Below are 18,754 nucleotides of genomic sequence, written 5' to 3' on the forward strand. Positions count from 1 at the left end.
CAATAGCTTTGTAGCTTGACCAACACGATGTAGCTCAATGCCAGACGTTCTCAATCAAGAGCCAGAATACTTAAAGGAGCAGTTCTGCAAAACATCGAACCACCATGATTGATCGCTGACCCCAGATGCAGTCAATCAACCAAGACATGTTTGCTATCTGATGTGTGGTTCTTTAGAGATCAATGGCAGATGCTAGGCTAACATCGCTAACAAACACTGGCTTTAGACTGTCACCACTCACATCTCTGTAGGCCTTTATACTGTATGCTAACATGTAATCGGTGGAATTTAATGAAAATCAAAATAACGAAATTGATGATGGACCCCAGATTCAGTCTATTAGTCAAAAAAAAGGTCAGTTTGGTATCTGACGTGTGCTTCTTTAGTTATCAACAAGAGATGCTAGGCTAACATCGCTACCAAACACTGGCTTTAGACTGTCACCAGTCTCATCTCTCTAAAGTTGTGTGAATTACCTGTCAGCACTGCCTCCTTCTTACACACTGCACTGGACTGTAATTTCCACTTTCTCCACAAGGAGGAGTAACACACACACTTCCATTCATGTAAACCAGCAGTACGGTCCTCTTCGTTTAGCACAACTCACCATATAATGATAATAATAATAATAATAATAATAATAACAATAATAATATTGGGGGGGGAAATAATACAATAAATACCCATTTATTTAATGAAACTCCAGCCACGTTGGAGTTGGAGTGGCATAACTGATCATCTAACATTAGTAGCTGACCTAATTGATGCTCTTGTGCTCTCTGAATGCAATCAAATCCTCCTCACAGCAATGTTCCAACATCTAATGTAAAGCCTTTCCAGCTTTACTGCAGCAAATGACTGGAAACTCTCTAATGATACTCTTGATTTCCGAAGAAACGCAAGGTGTCCACAAACTTTTGGACATAATGTGATTCAAATATTAGTAGTAGAAGTGCATGGACTTCAGAAGGGCTCAGAGCTCTGGGGGACGTCCTCAGAGCCACACCGGATCTTCCTTTGTACTGTGGTCATTTGATCTGGCCGGCCGCCAGGACCCCCCTCCAGGCACTGATATTACAGGCCAAACGACTGCCCTGTCAGCGCTCTGCTCTCCAATATCCATGGATACCATCAACACTGCAGAGGGCAGAGCTGCTTTAAAAAGTGTCGTGAAGGTCACTTTCCACGTCCGGACGTTTCTGTACTGTACCTGACAGCTTCTTAGAGTCTGTTGAGGGGAGCTTGAGGTGAAGTGGATCAGGTTTCCTCTCTTTCGGCATTCTCTGGACCGGGCAGATGGAGAGTGGGGGAGCCTCGGGTGAAAGAAACCCCCCTTCCAGCACATGGGATAGTCGGATGCCCTCAGCAATCCACGGGGTCCAAGCAGCTGTAAAGAAGCAGGACAGCAGTTTGCCGTCAGGTGAGCATTGGAATAAATCTGGGTGTTAGACTTTACTACAGATCCAAGTGAATTCAGCGAATTTCCTAAGTTTAGGTCACGTCTATATTGTTCGAATCTTCCTCTTGGTGGCTGTAATTGAGGACTGTTTTGAAGAAGATCTGCAGCTCACACTGAGAGCTAGCCAGATTAAAGTACAGCTGCCAAACATGGTGGAGGTAGTTTCATCAACAACTCACAGTAAGAGCTAGCCAGGTTCAAACACAGCCTCCAAACATGGTGGAGTTAGTTATCAACAACTGACAGTGAGAGCTAGCCAGGTTAAAGTACAGCTGCCAAACATGGTGGAGGTAGTTTCATCAACAACTCACAGTGAGAGCTAGCCAGGTTAAAGTACAGCTGCCAAACATGGTGGAGGTAGTTTCATCAACAACTCACAGTAAGAGCTAGCCAGGTTCAAACACAGCCTCCAAACATGGTGGAGTTAGTTATCAACAACTGACAGTGAGAGCTAGCCAGGTTAAAGTACAGCTGCCAAACATGGTGGAGGTAGTTTCATCAACAACTCACAGTGAGAGCTAGCCAGGCTAAAGTACAGCTGCCAAACATGGTGGAGGTAGTTTCATCAACAACTCACAGTGAGAGCTAGCCAGGCTAAAGTACAGCTGCCAAACATGGTGGAGGTAGTTTCATCAACAACTCACAGTGAGAGCTAGCCAGGTTAAAGTACAGCCTCCAAACATGGTGGAGTTAGTTATCAACAACTGACAGTGAGAGCTAGCCAGGCTAAAGTACAGCCTCCAAACATGGTGGAGGTAGTTTCACACAGTGTTAGCTCCCAGAGTAAACAAACTCAAAAAAAAAAAAAACTCCATAGCCATTTCCCATAAAAATTCAAAACTGGTATGTTTAATGTTCCTCATATTTATTTTAATTTAGGAATATGTTTTGTGTGTTTGGAAAGCTTGTCTAGTGATTACTTTACCAAACTCATGTTCATGTGCTCACGGGCAGATGAGATGTGCATATGATTATTAAACTTGATTCCTTCACAATGTTTTTAGATGTTTCTTCAGCGATCGGAGGCCTTGAGTCTGAACAGAACTTTACGTTGGTGGAGCTGGTAAGTCATTTATTACACAGTTATTAATTAAAGCATATTATTCTGCAACTACTATTAAAATATTTAAAGTCAAATGTCGCCCAGGTCACTATTTCTTAACCCGGTCTTCCTGATGGTTCCACATTTTTGCAGTGCCACATATCCCAATGCACTAAGTTAAGAAAAAAAGTGGGCCCGGAGGACTGGGCTGATAGACACTGATGTGGGTTGTGTAGATATAAGAGTGAGGAACAGTAGTGTGGGCCCACCATACAGACCCTTAGGGCTGGTTTCTTAGACAGGAATAAGCCCAGTCCTAGACTACACAGTATTTTGACTGGGCTTATTCTCTGTCTGGGAAACTGGCCTTTAGAGTTAACAGTGATAAAACCTTTACTGCTTGGATTTTTAACTGGTCAGGTTTTTACTGGTTTGGATTCTTTGGTCTTCGGTCAGTTGCCCTTTCTTCTTTTGTCCTTCTGGTATGTCTGGTGTTGTTCAGCAGATGGAGCAGGACTACATACAGATTCTGGAAGCTCCGCTGGACCCCAGCCATGGCCTCCACGGTGTCCTGAGATACAGGAGGGAATCACAGGAGCGAAAAGTCAGTCTTCAGGTAGGTGATTTCAAAGATTTAGCACTGTTCTACTGTTTCTGTTGTTGTGAATAATGGTTAAATCTTCTGGTTACATCTGGCTCAGCCTCAGCCGCCCAGTGACCAGCCAGTGTGGTGCGAATTTTGTGGTACCGCAGCCAAACCGCCCCTGGGTCCAGATCATGGCGAGGAACCCAAGGTAGGTTAAAGGACAAGCTAAAATCTGCGACTTTTCAAGTAGATCAACATCTCACAGTGAGAGCTGGCTAGGTTAAAGTAAAGCCTCCAAACATGGTGGAGGTAGTTTCATTAACAGCTCACAGTGAGAGCTAGCCATGCTAAAATACAGCCTTCAAACATGGTGGAGGTAGTTTCATTAACAGCTCACAGTGAGAGCTAGCCATGCTAAAATACAGCCTCCAAACATGGTGGAGGTAGTTTCATTAACAGCTCACAGTGAGAGCTAGCCAGGCTAAAGTACAGCCTTCAAACATGGTGGAGGTAGTTTCATCAACAACTCACAGTGAAAGCTAGCCAGGCTAAAGTACAGCCTCCAAACATGGTGGAGGTAGATTCATTAACAGCTCACAGTGAGAGCTGGCTAGGATAAAGTACAGCCTCCAAACATGGTGGAAGTAGTTTCATCAACAACTCACAGTGAAAGCTAGCCAGGCTAAAGTACAGCCTCCAAACATGGTGGAGGTAGATTCATTAACAGCTCACAGTGAGAGCTAGCCATGCTAAAATACAGCCTTCAAACATGGTGGAAGTAGTTTCATCAACAACTCACAGTGAAAGCTAGCCAGGCTAAAGTACAGCCTCCAAACATGGTGGAAGTAGTTTCATCAACAACTCACAGTGAAAGCTAGCCAGGCTAAAGTACAGCCTCCAAACATGGTGGAGGTAGTTTCATTAACAGCTCAGTGAGAGCTAGCCATGCTAAAATACAGCCTCCAAACATGGTGGAGGTAGTTTCATCAACAGCTCACAGTGAAAGCTAGCCAGGCTAAAATACAGCCTCCAAACATGGTGGAGGTAGTTTCATCAACAGTTCACAGTGAGAGCTAGCCAGGCTAAAATACAGCTACCAAACATGGTGGAGGTAGTTTCATCAACAGCTCACAGTGAGAGCTAGCCAGGCTAAAATACAGCCTCCAAACATGGTGGAGGTAGTTTCATTAACAGCTCACAGTGAGAGCTAGCCAGGCTAAAATACAGCCTCCAAACATGGTGGAAGTAGTTTCATCAACAACTCACAGTGAAAGCTAGCCAGGCTAAAGTACAGCCTCCAAACATGGTGGAGGTAGATTCATTAACAGCTCACAGTGAGAGCTAGCCATGCTAAAATACAGCCTTCAAACATGGTGGAGGTAGTTTCATTAACAGCTCAGTGAGAGCTAGCCATGCTAAAATACAGCCTCCAAACATGGTGGAGGTAGTTTCATTAACAGCTCACAGTGAAAGCTAGCCAGGCTAAAATACAGGCTTCAAACATGGTGGAGGTAGTTTCGCACAGTTTTACAGCTAAGGCTCTGAGATCATCAGCCAAGACATGTATACTGTCTGACGTTTTTGTCTGTAGATTAGCACTGTAGCTCTCAGGCTAGTTATCATGCCATCAGGCTAGTTAAGCCCTTTCTCTACAATGCATGCCATTTGACCAAGGGTGCCTAAACTTTTGCAAATGACTGTATCATCATCAGTGTTAAACCAGAGCAAAAACATCCTAAACTGTCCTCCAGGACTTCTGTTGTCTGCAGTACAAGGAGATGTTTGAGGAGGTGGCCCAGGAGAGGAGGTTCGCCCTGGAGCTGTGTGAGGAGAAGCCCGGAGGAACCGCGAGAGCCGGAGACTTCAGCAGTGGTGTGGAGGAGCAGCTGCAGCTGGGAGCTGGAGAGCGGGACAGTGAGGAAAGCAGGTTAGCGAAATGCTTAGAAATCCCATGGTTCAGCTTCAGACTGGGGGTTTGACGGTGACCCATTTGCTCTTGGTTCCCCTCTTCTGGCTGAATGCAAGACTGCAACAGAGAGAGATGGAGAGGTTCTACAGAGAGGCTCAGGCCCGACTGTCTTCAGAGAACAGTGAGTACACAGTCCTATTCAGACCTGCCTCGAATGTAAGGCCAGAGAGGCTCGTGGGTTCCTCCAGTGAACTGTGGTGTCCTAAAGTAAGACGTAGTGCAGAAACCATGCTGTACATCCGCAAGTGCTTGCATATTCCTGTTTAAATTTGGAATAGTAAAAGGTAATAACTCCCAAAATTCAGATTTTAATCAGAATATAATATAAATATATTTCATATAAATATTTTATGAATTTTTTATGAATATTTTCTAATTAAAATCTGAATTTTGGGAGTCATTACATTACATTATACATTATATAAAATTCAATACAGGTTTGAAAACAGCAGAGATACAAAGTATACAAATATTAGTAGAACAAATAAACTAGCCTCCAGCTAACAGTTAAAACACAAGCCCCAAGCTAACTCACTAGCTGCAAGTTAAATACTTAACCTAAAACAACACACAACTCGCAAGCTAAACACTAGCCACACGCTACACTAGCCACAAGCTATAACACTAGCCACAAGCTAACACACTAGCCACAAGCTACACTAGCCACAAGCTATAACACTAGCCACAAGCTACACTAGCCACAAGCTGAAACACTAGCCACAAGCTAAACACTAGCCACACGCTACACTAGCCACAAGCTATAACACTAGCCACAAGCTATAACACTAGCCACAAGCTAAACACTAGCCACAAGCTATAACACTAGCCACAAGCTATAACACTAGCCACAAGCTAAACACTAGCCACAAGCTGAAACACTAGCCACAAGCTGAAACACTAGCCACAAGCTACACTAGCCACAAGCTAAACACTAGCCACAAGCTGAAACACTAGCCACAAGCTACACTAGCCACAAGCTAAACACTAGCCACACGCTATAACACTAGCCACAAGCTAAACACTAGCCACAAGCTGAAACACTAGCCACAAGCTACACTAGCCACAAGCTGAAACACTAGCCACAAGCTACACTAGCCACAAGCTACACACTAGCCACAAGCAGAAACACTAGCCACAAGCTGAAACACTAGCCACAAGCTACACTAGCCACAAGCTAAACACTAGCCACAAGCTGAAACACTAGCCACAAGCAGAAACACTAGCCACAAGCAGAAACACTAGCCACAAGCTAAACACTAGCCACACGCTACACTAGCCACAAGCTGAAACACTAGCCACAAGCTATAACACTAGCCACAAGCTGAAACACTAGCCACAAGCTATAACACTAGCCACAAGCTGAAACACTAGCCACAAGCTATAACACTAGCCACAAGCTGAAACACTAGCCACAAGCTATAACACTAGCCACAAGCTATAACACTAGCCACAAGCTGAAACACTAGCCACAAGCTGAAACACTAGCCACAAGCTACACTAGCCACAAGCTAAACACTAGCCACACGCTAAACACTACCCACACGCTACACTAGCCACAAGCTGAAACACTAGCCACAAGCTACACTAGCCACAAGCTGAAACACTAGCCACAAGCTAAACACTAGCCACAAGCTGAAACACTAGCCACAAGCTATAACACTAGCCACAAGCTATAACACTAGCCACAAGCTGAAACACTAGCCACAAGCTGAAACACTAGCCACACGCTATAACACTAGCCACAAGCTAAACACTAGCCACAAGCTGAAACACTAGCCACAAGCTATAACACTAGCCACAAGCTATAACACTAGCCACAAGCTATAACACTAGCCACAAGCTGAAACACTAGCCACAAGCTGAAACACTAGCCACAAGCTACACTAGCCACAAGCTAAACACTAGCCACACGCTAAACACTACCCACACGCTACACTAGCCACAAGCTGAAACACTAGCCACAAGCTACACTAGCCACAAGCTGAAACACTAGCCACAAGCTAAACACTAGCCACAAGCTGAAACACTAGCCACAAGCTATAACACTAGCCACAAGCTATAACACTAGCCACAAGCTGAAACACTAGCCACAAGCTGAAACACTAGCCACACGCTATAACACTAGCCACAAGCTAAACACTAGCCACAAGCTGAAACACTAGCCACAAGCTATAACACTAGCCACAAGCTATAACACTAGCCACAAGCTATAACACTAGCCACAAGCTGAAACACTAGCCACAAGCTGAAACACTAGCCACACGCTATAACACTAGCCACAAGCTAAACACTAGCCACAAGCTACACTAGCCACAAGCTGAAACACTAGCCACAAGCTAAACACTAGCCACAAGCTAAACACTAGCCACAAGCTATAACACTAGCCACAAGCTGAAACACTAGCCACACGCTACACTAGCCACAAGCTGAAACACTAGCCACACGCTACACTAGCTGCAAGTTGACACACTAGTCACAAGCTAACACTATAGCCACACTACTACACTTGAAATATCACACAAGTCTCAAATTAAAACACTAGCCACAAGCTAAAACTCAGGTAACAAGCTAACACATTAGCCACAAGCTAACACATTAGCCACAAGCTAACACATTAGCCACAAGCTAACACATTAGCTCCCTCGGCCCTGTTCCTCTGCAGGCGTGTTCCACACCAGGACCATCAGCTTCCAGCTCTCCGGCTCTGACCCTGTGGAGGAAAGACCTGCTGCTCGCAGAGAGTCCAGAGACTCCGCTGAGGAGGAGAAGCCTGAACTGGGGGAGTGGAGCGAGCCTTCTGGTTCTGGAGCGGCCGGGTTCGGTCTGACCCAGCAGCAGGTGCCGGTCTGAGTGGGTGGGAGGACTGGGAGCGCTGAGGGTGAAATGTCTGAACGTGCAGCAGGGACGTGGCGACTGACGGCCGGCTCTCTTTCAGGACGCTGCTCGCCTCGTCCAGAGGTTCTACTCGGACGGGAGAACGTTCCTCACCGGGTTTCCCGACGGATCCGCACAAGTCCTGTATCTTCCAAAACCTGCCAGCACAGGGTGGCAAACGCCGGCGCTAACGCCCAGGCTAACGCCCAGGCTAACACCCTGTTTACTCACACCGTTAGCAGTCAAACGGGGTCTGTTGTAGAAGTATTAGCATGTTAGCATGCTGCTAATGTTTTAGCCAGCGGTTAGTGTGTGGCCACTGTGCTGGACTCGGCCTGGTGTGTACACACTTGTGTGTAGTCAAGTGGCTATAGTGTGTTAGCTTGTAGCTAGTGTGTTAGCTTGTAGCTAGTGTGTTAGCTTGTGACCAGCGTGTTAGCTTGTAGCTAGTGTGTTAGCTTGTGACCAGCGTGTTAGCTTGAGACTGTGGTGTGTTAGCTTGTAGCTAGTGTGTTAGCTTGTGACCAGCGTGTTAGCTTGTAGCTAGTGTGTTAGCTTGTGACCAGCGTGTTAGCTTGAGACTGTGGTGTGTTAGCTTGTAGCTAGTGTGTTAGCTTGTGACCAGCGTGTTAGCTTGTAGCTAGTGTGTTAGCTTGTGACCAGCGTGTTAGCTTGAGACTGTGGTGTGTTAGCTTGTAGCTAGTGTGTTAGCTTGTGACCAGCGTGTTAGCTTGTAGCTAGTGTGTTAGCTTGTGACCAGCGTGTTAGCTTGTAGCTAGTGTGTTAGCTTGTGACCAGTGTGTTAGCTTGTAGCTAGTGTGTTAGCTTGTGGCTGTGGTGTGTTAGCTTGTAGCTAGTGTGTTAGCTTGTAACCAGTGTGTAATCTTGTGGCTGTGGTGTGTTAGCTTGTGACCAGTGTGTTAGCTTGTGGCTAGTGTGTCATCTTGTGGCTATCGTGTGTTAGCTTGTAGCTAGTGTGTTAGCTTGTGGCTGTGGTGTGTTAGCTTGTAGCTAGTGTGTTAGCTTGTGGCTAGTGTGTCATCTTGTGGCTATCGTGTGTTAGCTTGTAGCTAGTGTGTTAGCTTGTGCCAAGAGCATGTTCGCTTGTGGCTAGTGTGTAAGTTTATGGACATATTATATTAGCTCGTGGCTAGTGCGTAAGATTATGGCTATAGTGTGATACCTTGTAGCTAGTGTGTAAGCTTGCAGCTATAGCTTGTTAGCTTGTGACCAGCGTGTTAGCTTGTGGCTAGTGGGTAAGCTTACGGGCATATTGTGTAATCGTGTGGCTTTGGCGTGTTAGCTTGAGGCTAGGGTGTAAGCTTCTGGCTAGTGTGCAAGTTTATGTACATATTGTGTTAGCTTGTGGCTAGTGCATAAGCTTATGGCTATAGCATGGTACCTTGTAGCTAGTGTGTTAGCTTGTGGCTAGTGTGTAACAAGCGGCTGTGGCGTGTTAGCTTGTGGCTAGTTACCATTGTTTATTTCTTTAACCTCAGTAACGCAGCTACCCCTCAGGAAATCTGGCCGTCGTCCTCCTCACAACCGAGAAGGAGCGGGTGTGCATCGTCCGTGAAGACATCGCTTCCCACTGTCCACTCAGAGCCGTGTTCCAGTCCAGCGGCAGGGCCACCTGTTACCATGGCAACGGCAGGGTCTGGTAAGGTCAGGGTGTTGTCCGTGTCTGTGCTCTCTTTGTGGACCGGTTATCGATCGACGTGGTAAAACAGGAGAGCGAGAAGCTCCCTCAAGAAAACCCAGGGTTGTTAGCAGAGCAGAATGGCCTGGGGTTACAGGCCTAGAGACCGTTCTACAGCCCTCCTGAATCTGACCACTGGACTGACCAAAATCTTGGATGGCAGCCATCCAACACCATCTGTCACTGCAACCTGCTGACACCACCCAACTAATATCTGCTCAATATCTCTGGCCCTGACCAGAGGGCTATACAGTGAACCCGTAAGCTAGACTGTCCACTTTTTGAGGACCACGAGTGGACGCACATAAAGGGACTGTCTAATAAAGTACTGTACTGATTGAAGTGTACTGCGTACTACCTCCTCCAGGCTGAACATGGACATGTGGGGAGGCCAGAGTCTCGATGAAGCAGGAGCCAGGACCAGAAGGTGGAGCTGGAGTGACCAAGCCCAAACCCCCACTCCTTTCAGACCCATCTTCTTGTCGCTTAATAAAAGCGTAGGGGTCAGGGTTCTGGGACGACAGTGCGTCTTCGTGTCCTTCCTGGCCTTGGGACAGCAGGCCAAGTTCAGCGTTGGCAGCTGCGTGAAGGTACTGTAAATCTTCAAGCCTTCATGGTTCTGCTGTCCTCAGCTTCTAGTTTTCTCCATATCTTGCGTATTCTGACAGCAACTGTACAGACGTTTCTGCAGATTAACCATGAAGGTTTTAGTAGCATAAAAGTAAAAGTACCACCTTAAAGCAGGTAAACTGCACACAGTGAGAGCTAGCCAGGCTAAAGTACAGATGCCAAACATGGTGGAGGTGGCTTCATCAATGACTCACAGTGAGAGTGCAGCCGCCAAACATGGTGGAGGTAGTTTCATCCACAGCTCAGAGTGAGAGCTAGCCAGGCTAAAGTACAGCTTCCAAACATGGTGGAGGTGGTTTCATCAACAGCTCACAGTGAGAGTGCAGCCGCAAAACATGGTGGAGGTGGTTTCATCAACAACTTACAGTGAGAGTTAGCCAGGCTAAAGTACAGCCTCCAAACATGGTGGAGGTAGTTTCATCAATGACTCACAGTGAGAGTGCAGTCTCCAAACATGGTGGAGGTAGTTTCATCAACAACTTACAGTGAGAGCTAGCCAGGCTAAAGTACAGCCTCCAAACATGGTGGAGGTAGTTTCATCAATGACTCACAGTGAGAGCTAGCCAGGCTAAAGTACAGCTTCCAAACATGGTGGAGGTAGTTTTATCAATGACTCACAGTGAGAGTCCAGCCGCCAAACATGGTGGAGGTAGTTTCATCAACAGCTCAAAGTGAGAGCTAGCCAGGCTAAAGTACAGCTTCCAAACATGGTGGAGGTAGTTTCACCCTGTGTTGCAGCTAAGACATATACTTATCTACCTCTGAATCCACACAGCCAAAGGCCTACGCCTCCCCTCCTCGAGGTCCGTCCCTGTGCAAGGAAGAGCTCATCCTGCTAGCATGTCGGCTGCACCTTCGGCTGACGCTCACTCGTCTGCGGTGGTGCCACCGTTTCCCCTCCAGCCCCAGGCACCGCAACGTCAAACCACCTCCCGTCCTCCTCTCTCTGGCCCGGAGACTACTGAGCTTGAGCCACAGTGTGCCCATGAAGGACACGGACAGGACCTTCATCCAGCACTGCCTGCAGGACTGCCAGTGACCTCTTAAAGCATGCAGGAGTTCTGCAGAGTTCGTAATTATGAAGCCTTACATCATAAGAACTGGGCAATGAACTGATGTGCGATGGAAGCAACATGGAGGAGAACTCAAACACCGAGCCAACTGAGCAACTCCAGCAGCTTATATAATCGGCCATCAATCATAATCGAGGTCGTGTCGACCAGCACTAATACATCGTTACAATTAAAATCCTTGAGGAAACTGTGGAGTAACCTTTAAGAAAAGGTTCCTAGAAGGTTCCTCCACAGCCTTGTACTTTTAACAGTGCACATAATTAAGATGTTAAACTATTTTTATACGCCAAGTCTAATAATTACGAGAGGCTATTGATAAGCTATTAGCACGAGACAGCAGGGCATAATTATGAGATGCTACATTACTATTATTAGCGAATTCAGGCCCAATTTTAGAGATCTTTTGGCAAGCCATCAACCGTGCAGCTTGATTTAGGACATGTGGGGGTGTCTTCACATGGGTCAATGTGTAATGTAATCAGTGTGTTTCGGGCGTAGCACGCAATAAACCAATCAGTGTGTTGCTCGCCGCTCCCTTTACGAATCAGGCGTGGTCTGACTTTGGCCGATTGCTATGTCAGTTGCGCGAGTCGAGCTGCACGCACCTGTGTTGACAAGTCATTGCCCAGACAGCAACGAACAGGCTCTTGATGTCTGTCTGGAATATTTCCGTTGCTGAGATGGCAAGACGCTGGAAATTTACACAAACACCCCACCTTCGAGACCACCACGTCCGTCGGCTTAGATATAGTCACAAGCAGGGTTGCGTTATTTAAAAGATGCAGGCGGCAAGCATAAAAATAGATACACCATGAGACTTCTCAGCATTGGTATGGTGATACTGACTAATGGTCCCTCCCATTTCTGACACGCCATTCAAACTTTGAGGTCCCTGGAAACAGGGATGGCTTAAATGTATGCTCTGATAAAAGCAGCGAATCTTCAGTAGTGTTAAAATGCCTCAAAAGTAACAGAACCCATCCAAAAAAAAAAAAAAAAATCAACCGGAGCATAACGCAGTAGAGAGATCAGCCGCTATAGCTGTATATAAAACTCCCTATAAGTTAGTGCTGTAGCCCAAATCTAGGAGTAGAAAACCAAAGACTTAGGACACACCCGTGTTAGAATTGATTTTATTACCCTTTCTGTTAACATGGTTGGCTATAGAAACAAATACAAAAAGTACAGGAGGTTCAGGAAAATAACCAGCACTCCGTCTCACGTTAAACAGCCATGATTGGGGTCAGTTCGATAAGTTAGGGCTTAGGGAATCTACTGTTAAACAATGTAAAGACCATGTTTTAGACACTCAATGGGAATTAAAAGGTAGTAAGGAAAGGAAGAGAGACTCTGCTGGATTCCCTCAGTGGCAGCTGGCCTGCTGGAAGCGGCTCGCCTCCACCTAAACGCTCAACAGTGCAGACTCTCTTACCAGACCTGTCCGTATGTTAATCCTGAACTGAACGGTTATTGCACAGCATATGGGCTTCAGTAGTAATGAACGGCCACCACTATTGCCATGGACCCCAAGCCGGTATCTGTGGGCAGGGCATCTCCGGGGGTAGCGTGGAGCGAGCGGGACATCCAGTCTGCACTAGTAGATTGGCTACTTTCAGCACAGACCTTCATTAACGTCGCCTCGCGACCGTGGAAGGAGAGCCTCACCTCCAAACTGGAAAACGAGAAACGAGAAAAGGACACGAAGAGAAGAGAAATTCAGTACATCATGTTTCTACAGGTTCTGTTCAGCCACCAAAACCCCCCTGAAAAGATCCAGAGGACCGACTATCGTGTATGTACAAGCTCTACGTACATGGAGGGGTCCTTGACGCCAGGAGGTGGGGTGGAGGCAGGGTTAGGAGTGATGGTGGGGAAGTCTGTCCATGTGCACGTTCATCTTCATCTCGTTCTCCAGGATCTGCACCAGCTGCTGCATGGAAGGCAGGTGGCCCGACTCCAGCTTGGACCACACCGGAACATCTATTGCAAGAGACATCAACGAACACCGTATGGGTTACTGATGCAGTGTACTTAATGGATTTGTCCAGTCCCACCAGCAGCTCACTTGATTCACTTCAATTAAGGCCTGATTAGACTTTCTAAACAGTACTGTATTCATGGCCAGGACATGTCCCCTAAAAGGACGCATCCCATGGACTTCTTGTGGGTCAGTGGGTGGATTTATTATTACTTTGAATTATTAAAACCCTCAATAACAAAAGTGCCTCATTGAGTTGTAGGGGGAAATATAAAACGTATGAACTCATGAACTTTGCATTCTGCCCTCCTGCTCTGTCTAACCCCCAACTCAAAGGGTTTACAGCATGCCCCAAAGGCAGGGTGGTCCCTCATTCAAGGGGTTGTTAACATCTGGGCACTTCGGATTAGCTGGATAGACCAATGCTTTGTGGAAAATCAGGGGGGCAGGGAATCGTTGGTGGAGTATTTGCCTCTTATCTGTGGTATATATTCCTTATCCAACCGGATCCAACCGTAACTCAGGTTTATTGAGCACCATTAATAAACCTGAACCTGTTGGATAGAGAGAGCGAGAGAGAGAGCGAGAGAGAGAGCGAGAGAGAGAGCGAGAGAGAGAGCGAGAGAGAGAGCGAGAGAGAGAGCGAGAGAGAGAGCGAGAGAGAGAGCCATCTAGCATGGCCAACTGCGCTCCCCCAGGCTCCGGCTGCTGATGGCAGGCAGCATGCCACTGGATTGGAATCAAGGATCTTCAGATCATAGTGGCAGCACCTTACGTCTGCTGGGCCACTCAGAGCCCTTGCTAACACCTTAACTGGTAACCGTCGCTGGGCCGGGCTTTCAGAGAAGGGATATACAGAACCCAAACAGAAAAAGGACAGAGTTGCTCGCCGTCTTCAAACGCAGACTGAAGACCCACCTCTTCTAGGAGTACTTATTCAAGAGTGTAGTTTATGTCGACTATTGAGGGGTCGCCATCCTGACTTCAGGATTTAGTAGAATCCAAGCTCAGAGGGATCTTTTGGACCCTAGCTGATACAAACTAGCTACAGGTGTTTTCTGCATAAACAACAACAACTGGATAACAAACGTAAAATATAAACAAAAAATAGAAAATGAGACTTACCATTGAGTGTGATTTCAAAAGCACCCGTAGACATACACTGGTTTTCAATCATATTGCTGAAGAAGAACACCATCATACAGGCATAGATCTGAAGAGAAGAACATGTCTGGTTAAATAAGACAGGACGGGCACAGGTTCACTCCGACGTTACAGCACAAACAGCGATTACAACAAGTGAGACCCGGAGGACGCCAGGAAAAACAGGAGCGTGACCAAAGAGCATTAAACCACATTCACTGGGGAGCTGTGGCTGGAGGCTCTTTAGTCCCCGAAGTGTCCAAGACAAACACAAACACCATGAGAGGACAGAGACACAAACACGGATTTTCTTCTAGAGAATCCAGGAACAGCGTAATTGCACTGATGTTACTGTTACAGACTAAGCCTAATACAAGACTAAAAGGATTTTGGACAGGGGAGTCATCACAATTAACTCCACAACTCTCCTTTACTAATGTCTTACAGTGCTTATTTTCCTCAAAGCCCACCATAAACAAGCACTTCCCAATCCTGTACATTCAGTAGCCATTGACCGGCATACATGTGAGGAAAGCCATGGTTAAACCAGTCAAAAACATGAGGACCATGAACATTAACCATCCACTGACACCCAGGGGAACCTCGTTCCATCATTTTGATGCCTGGACTAATATTAGTGAACTAGTATTAGTAATTAATACGGAATTGGGACACGCCCAAGGTTTGATTTGATCAACTGCTGTACTGATGATGACATGTGTTAAAATGACTCGTACCGTTTTTTTGGACACACAGCACAAAGTCATCTAAGCCATCCTCTAGCCTGAACTTCATCAACGGTCAGTTTCTAGCTGCAGAGATTTGGCTTGTTGGACGTGCGCAAAACCCTGATCGACTCATTCGGCCGTGCCGAGAAAGGTCCACCCCTCAAACAGCAGCAGAAATGTACCAGCGGTGATTTAGCTGGAGGCTACACGAAATGATGGAACCACCTTCCTCTGGGTGTCCTGGGTCCTGAAGTGTGGACGAGTGTTTCGGCATCTCACCTTGTTCTCTTGACTCCAAACCCAAATTCCTGGCGGCTGCATACCAAACAGGGCGAACGGGTCCTTCCCCACGACGATCACTCCGATCAGCAGCAGTTTGAAAACAGACAGAAAGGAAGCGACATACCTGGAGGGAGGAAAAGGAGGGAGATGTTACAGACGAGCCGTTAAACGCATCTACGTTAAACGTTTCCCCTCAACTTGACTTTTATCCACTCGTTGATATAAGGGTGGGCGATATGGCGATATTTTATTGTTATGATCAATTTGTCATGACTGCATGTACTAAAACAGTGTAATTAGCCTGGCTTCATTGAATGAGGCGCAGCAGATTTTGAAGAGAATGAATTTTAATAATATTTTTTATAAGAATTTGTTGCTATCGATACATTTTGTCTGTGATCATCAGGATATAATTGAATCGTGGTTCTACAAAAATGGAGCAAAATGATATTTCAGTGCAACAGACCAGCATCACCTGAACACTCTGCACCGAAAACCTGCAGGATCTGTTATCTGTGGGTGGCTCTATGACTGCGCGACCCTACTCACCTGTAAACAGGCAGAGGAAGATAGTTCTCCCCCTCAATGCGGATGTCTGGGTACCGCTGGTACAGGGCCTGCGTGTACTCCTCAAACACCCGCTTGTACCCTCAGGAGATACTAGAGGAGGACAGAGAGGATATTTAGCACATCACACACACACACACACACACACACACACACACACACACACACACACACACAAACACACAATCATGTGACTACCGACTTTGGGGAAATGAAGAAAAACAAGACTGGAGAAACAAGAGATTCAGGAATTACAAAAACAGCATAGGAACCGACAGCAGCGTCAATCCTTCCCTCAGTCTAATAAATCATACCATCAGTTTTCAAATCCATTCACTAAATGCAACAAATTTAGTTTAACAAATTTTATAAATCCTTCCCTCAGTCTAATAAGTCGTATCCCCAATTCAGCAAATCGTTCCCTCAGTCTAATAAGTCGTTCCCTCAGTCTAATAAATCGTTCCCTCAGTCTAATAAGTCGTTCCCTCAGTCTAATAAGTCGTTCCCTCAGTCTAATAAGTCGTTCCCTCAGTCTAATAAGTCGTTCCCTCAGTCTAATAAGTCGTATCCCCAATTCAGCAAATCGTTCCCTCAGTCTAATAAGTCCAATAAGTCGTTCCCTCAGTCTAATAAGTCCAATAAGTCGTTCCCTCAATCTAATAAGTCCAATAAGTCGTTCCCTCAGTCTAAGTCGTTCCCTCAGTCTAATAAGTCGTTCCCTCAGTCTAATAAGTCGTTCCCTCAGTCTAATAAATCGTTCCCTCAGTCTAATAAATCGTATCCCCAATTCAGCAAATCGTTCCCTCAGTCTAATAAGTCCAATAAGTCGTTCCCTCAGTCTAATAAGTCCAATAAGTCGTTCCCTCAATCTAATAAGTCCAATAAGTCGTTCCCTCAGTCTAATAAGTCGTTCCCTCAGTCTAATAAGTCGTTCCCTCAGTCTAATAAGTCGTTCCCTCAGTCTAATAAGTCGTTCCCTCAGTCTAATAAGTCGTTCCCTCAGTCTAATAAGTCGTTCCCTCAGTCTAAGTCGTTCCCTCAGTCTAAGTCGTTCCCTCAGTCTAAATCGTTCCCTCAGTCTAAATCGTTCCCTCAGTCTAAGTCGTTCCCTCAGTCTAAGTCGTTCCCTCAGTCTAAGTCGTTCCCTCAATCTAAGTCGTTCCCTCAATCTAATAAGTCGTATCCCCAATTCAGCAAATTGTTCCCTCAGCCTAAAAAAGGGTTGCCTCAGTCTAAGTCGTTCCCTCAGTCTAAGTCGTTCCCTCAGTCTAAGTCGTTCCCTCAGTCTAAGTCGTTCCCTCAGTCTAAGTCGTTCCCTCAATCTAATAAGTCGTATCCCCAATTCAGCAAATTGTTCCCTCAGCCTAAAAAAGGGTTGCCTCAGTCTAAGTCGTTCCCTCAGTATAATAAGTCGTTCCCTCAGAACCTATTAAAACGAGGGAACGAGACACTTTTCCTAACTATTATTTTCCACGTTGCTACATTAGGAGCTCACACACATCAGCTGTGATCGAGCAGACCGCTGCTGCTGCTGCTGCTACCGGCCTTACTGACCTCCAACAGCGCCGCCGCTGGGGAGCAGCTCAACCTGCTGGAGCTCAGAGCTAAAACCTCCTAATCTGATTACTGCGCGGAAGCCGCTGCTGCTAACTAGCCAGACTAGCCAGCGAGCTGGAGACAGCGCCATCTAAGCAAAAGCACGAAGCTAAAGCTGGCTTCCTCTTCCTCCTCCTCCTCCTCCTCCTCTTCCTCCTCTAATTCCCCGTTCCACCTTAAGCAGAGCAGCGGATGCGGTCAGCCACTGCGCAGCGGCCAGGGCGAGAAGCGGCGCAGCTGCTAAGCGTTTTAAGGTGGAACGGAAAACGAGCAGCCAGCTAGCACAGTTCACCCGCCTGGGTCTGGTTTCATTTAAGTTTGGCTGGTAAAGCCTGAACCTCTGAGCTAGCCTCTAAGCTAGCCTCTGAGCTAGCCTCTGAGCTAGCCTCTGAGCTAACGTCAACACCAGCCTGCCCTTAGCCTCAGCTAGCCCGCCGGTCTCCAGCCTGAGCTAAACCGAACAGCGCCGTGTTTTCTTACCAGATCTGGAACTTGAGAAGCGGCCCCGTCGCGAACTGCATCTTCATCTTCTTAACGCCAGTGTTTTCTCCAGCGGCGCCATAAAACGCGCAAAGCCAAACCGCGAGAACCGACAGCGCTAACCAACGCATCCTTACCGCAGTCCGCCGAGCGCACGACATCCGGGCACCTGCTGGGGAGGTTTAAAGGCTGGACACAAAAAGCAACGTGATTGGTTTTCGACTCAGTGACGTCGTACGTTCTTAAACGCGTAGCCAGCTATTATTATTATTATTATTATTATTATTATTATTATTAATACTAGCTTTAAATACTTAATATATGCAGCTATATTATCATATTGCAAAAAACAGCGAAAAAAATAGTGTAGGAAGTCATATCTGTCAACTTGCTAGCAAACAAGCTAGCTAAATGTACAGGATAATTTGCTATTTGTACAATAAATAACTAACTAAATAAATACTAAAACTGACATAAATATTATTTTAAAACATTAATATTACAGGTTTTTGTTTTTTGTTTGTTTCTGTCAAGGTCCACATCCTCTGCACGTTACAAAAACACGCTAATCATAGCTCTGTTAAGCAAATCATTGTTGATTATTAATTCATTAAAATGATTAATGAAACTAGACACATATGCAGTCTT

General features: G+C 46.2%; 2 protein-coding genes across 4 annotated transcripts; one reads left to right on the forward strand and one right to left on the reverse strand.

The window, feature by feature from the left end:
* The first annotated feature begins 1,150 nt into the window (after nt 1-1,150).
* On the forward strand, nt 1,151-15,832 carry LOC140562606 (glutamate-rich protein 6). Of its 3 annotated transcripts, none has more exons than XM_072688378.1 (11): nt 1,151-1,420; nt 2,464-2,522; nt 3,004-3,117; nt 3,203-3,295; nt 4,839-5,014; nt 5,113-5,177; nt 7,719-7,894; nt 7,992-8,074; nt 9,438-9,590; nt 9,997-10,219; nt 11,035-15,832. In XM_072688378.1, the coding sequence occupies exons 1-11, from the start codon at nt 1,297-1,299 to the stop codon at nt 11,296-11,298; spliced, it is 1,530 nt and encodes a 509-aa protein (XP_072544479.1). In that variant the 5' UTR covers nt 1,151-1,296; the 3' UTR covers nt 11,299-15,832. The 3 variants fall into 3 exon arrangements, with proteins under 3 accessions (XP_072544479.1, XP_072544480.1, XP_072544481.1); XM_072688379.1 differs by having other exon boundaries at nt 3,007-3,117; XM_072688380.1 differs by lacking the exon at nt 1,151-1,420 and having other exon boundaries at nt 2,454-2,522.
* selenot1a (selenoprotein T, 1a) lies at nt 12,452-18,281 on the reverse strand. Its single transcript, XM_072688383.1, has 6 exons — nt 18,107-18,281; nt 16,013-16,123; nt 15,461-15,587; nt 14,436-14,523; nt 13,146-13,312; nt 12,452-13,004 (listed from the first exon to the last, which is right to left on the reverse strand). Exons 1-5 carry the CDS (start codon nt 18,265-18,267, stop codon nt 13,188-13,190), a joined length of 612 nt encoding a protein of 203 aa, XP_072544484.1. The 5' UTR covers nt 18,268-18,281; the 3' UTR covers nt 12,452-13,004; nt 13,146-13,187.
* Nucleotides 18,282-18,754: the final 473 nt, after the last annotated feature.

This window comes from Salminus brasiliensis, chromosome 9, assembly GCF_030463535.1.
Source record: "Salminus brasiliensis chromosome 9, fSalBra1.hap2, whole genome shotgun sequence".
Taxonomy (NCBI): Eukaryota; Metazoa; Chordata; class Actinopteri; order Characiformes; family Bryconidae; genus Salminus; species Salminus brasiliensis.

Bases quoted from the DNA above. Each gene is read 5' to 3' on its own strand.
- LOC140562606 (XM_072688378.1), top strand. From the start codon at position 1,297: ATGGAGAGTGGGGGAGCCTCGGGTGAAAGAAACCCCCCTTCCAGCACA. The intron at 1,421-2,463 runs GTGAGCATTGGA...CAATGTTTTTAG, and splicing joins GGACAGCAGTTTGCCGTCAG to ATGTTTCTTCAGCGATCGGA. The intron at 3,118-3,202 runs GTAGGTGATTTC...CATCTGGCTCAG, and splicing joins AGCGAAAAGTCAGTCTTCAG to CCTCAGCCGCCCAGTGACCA.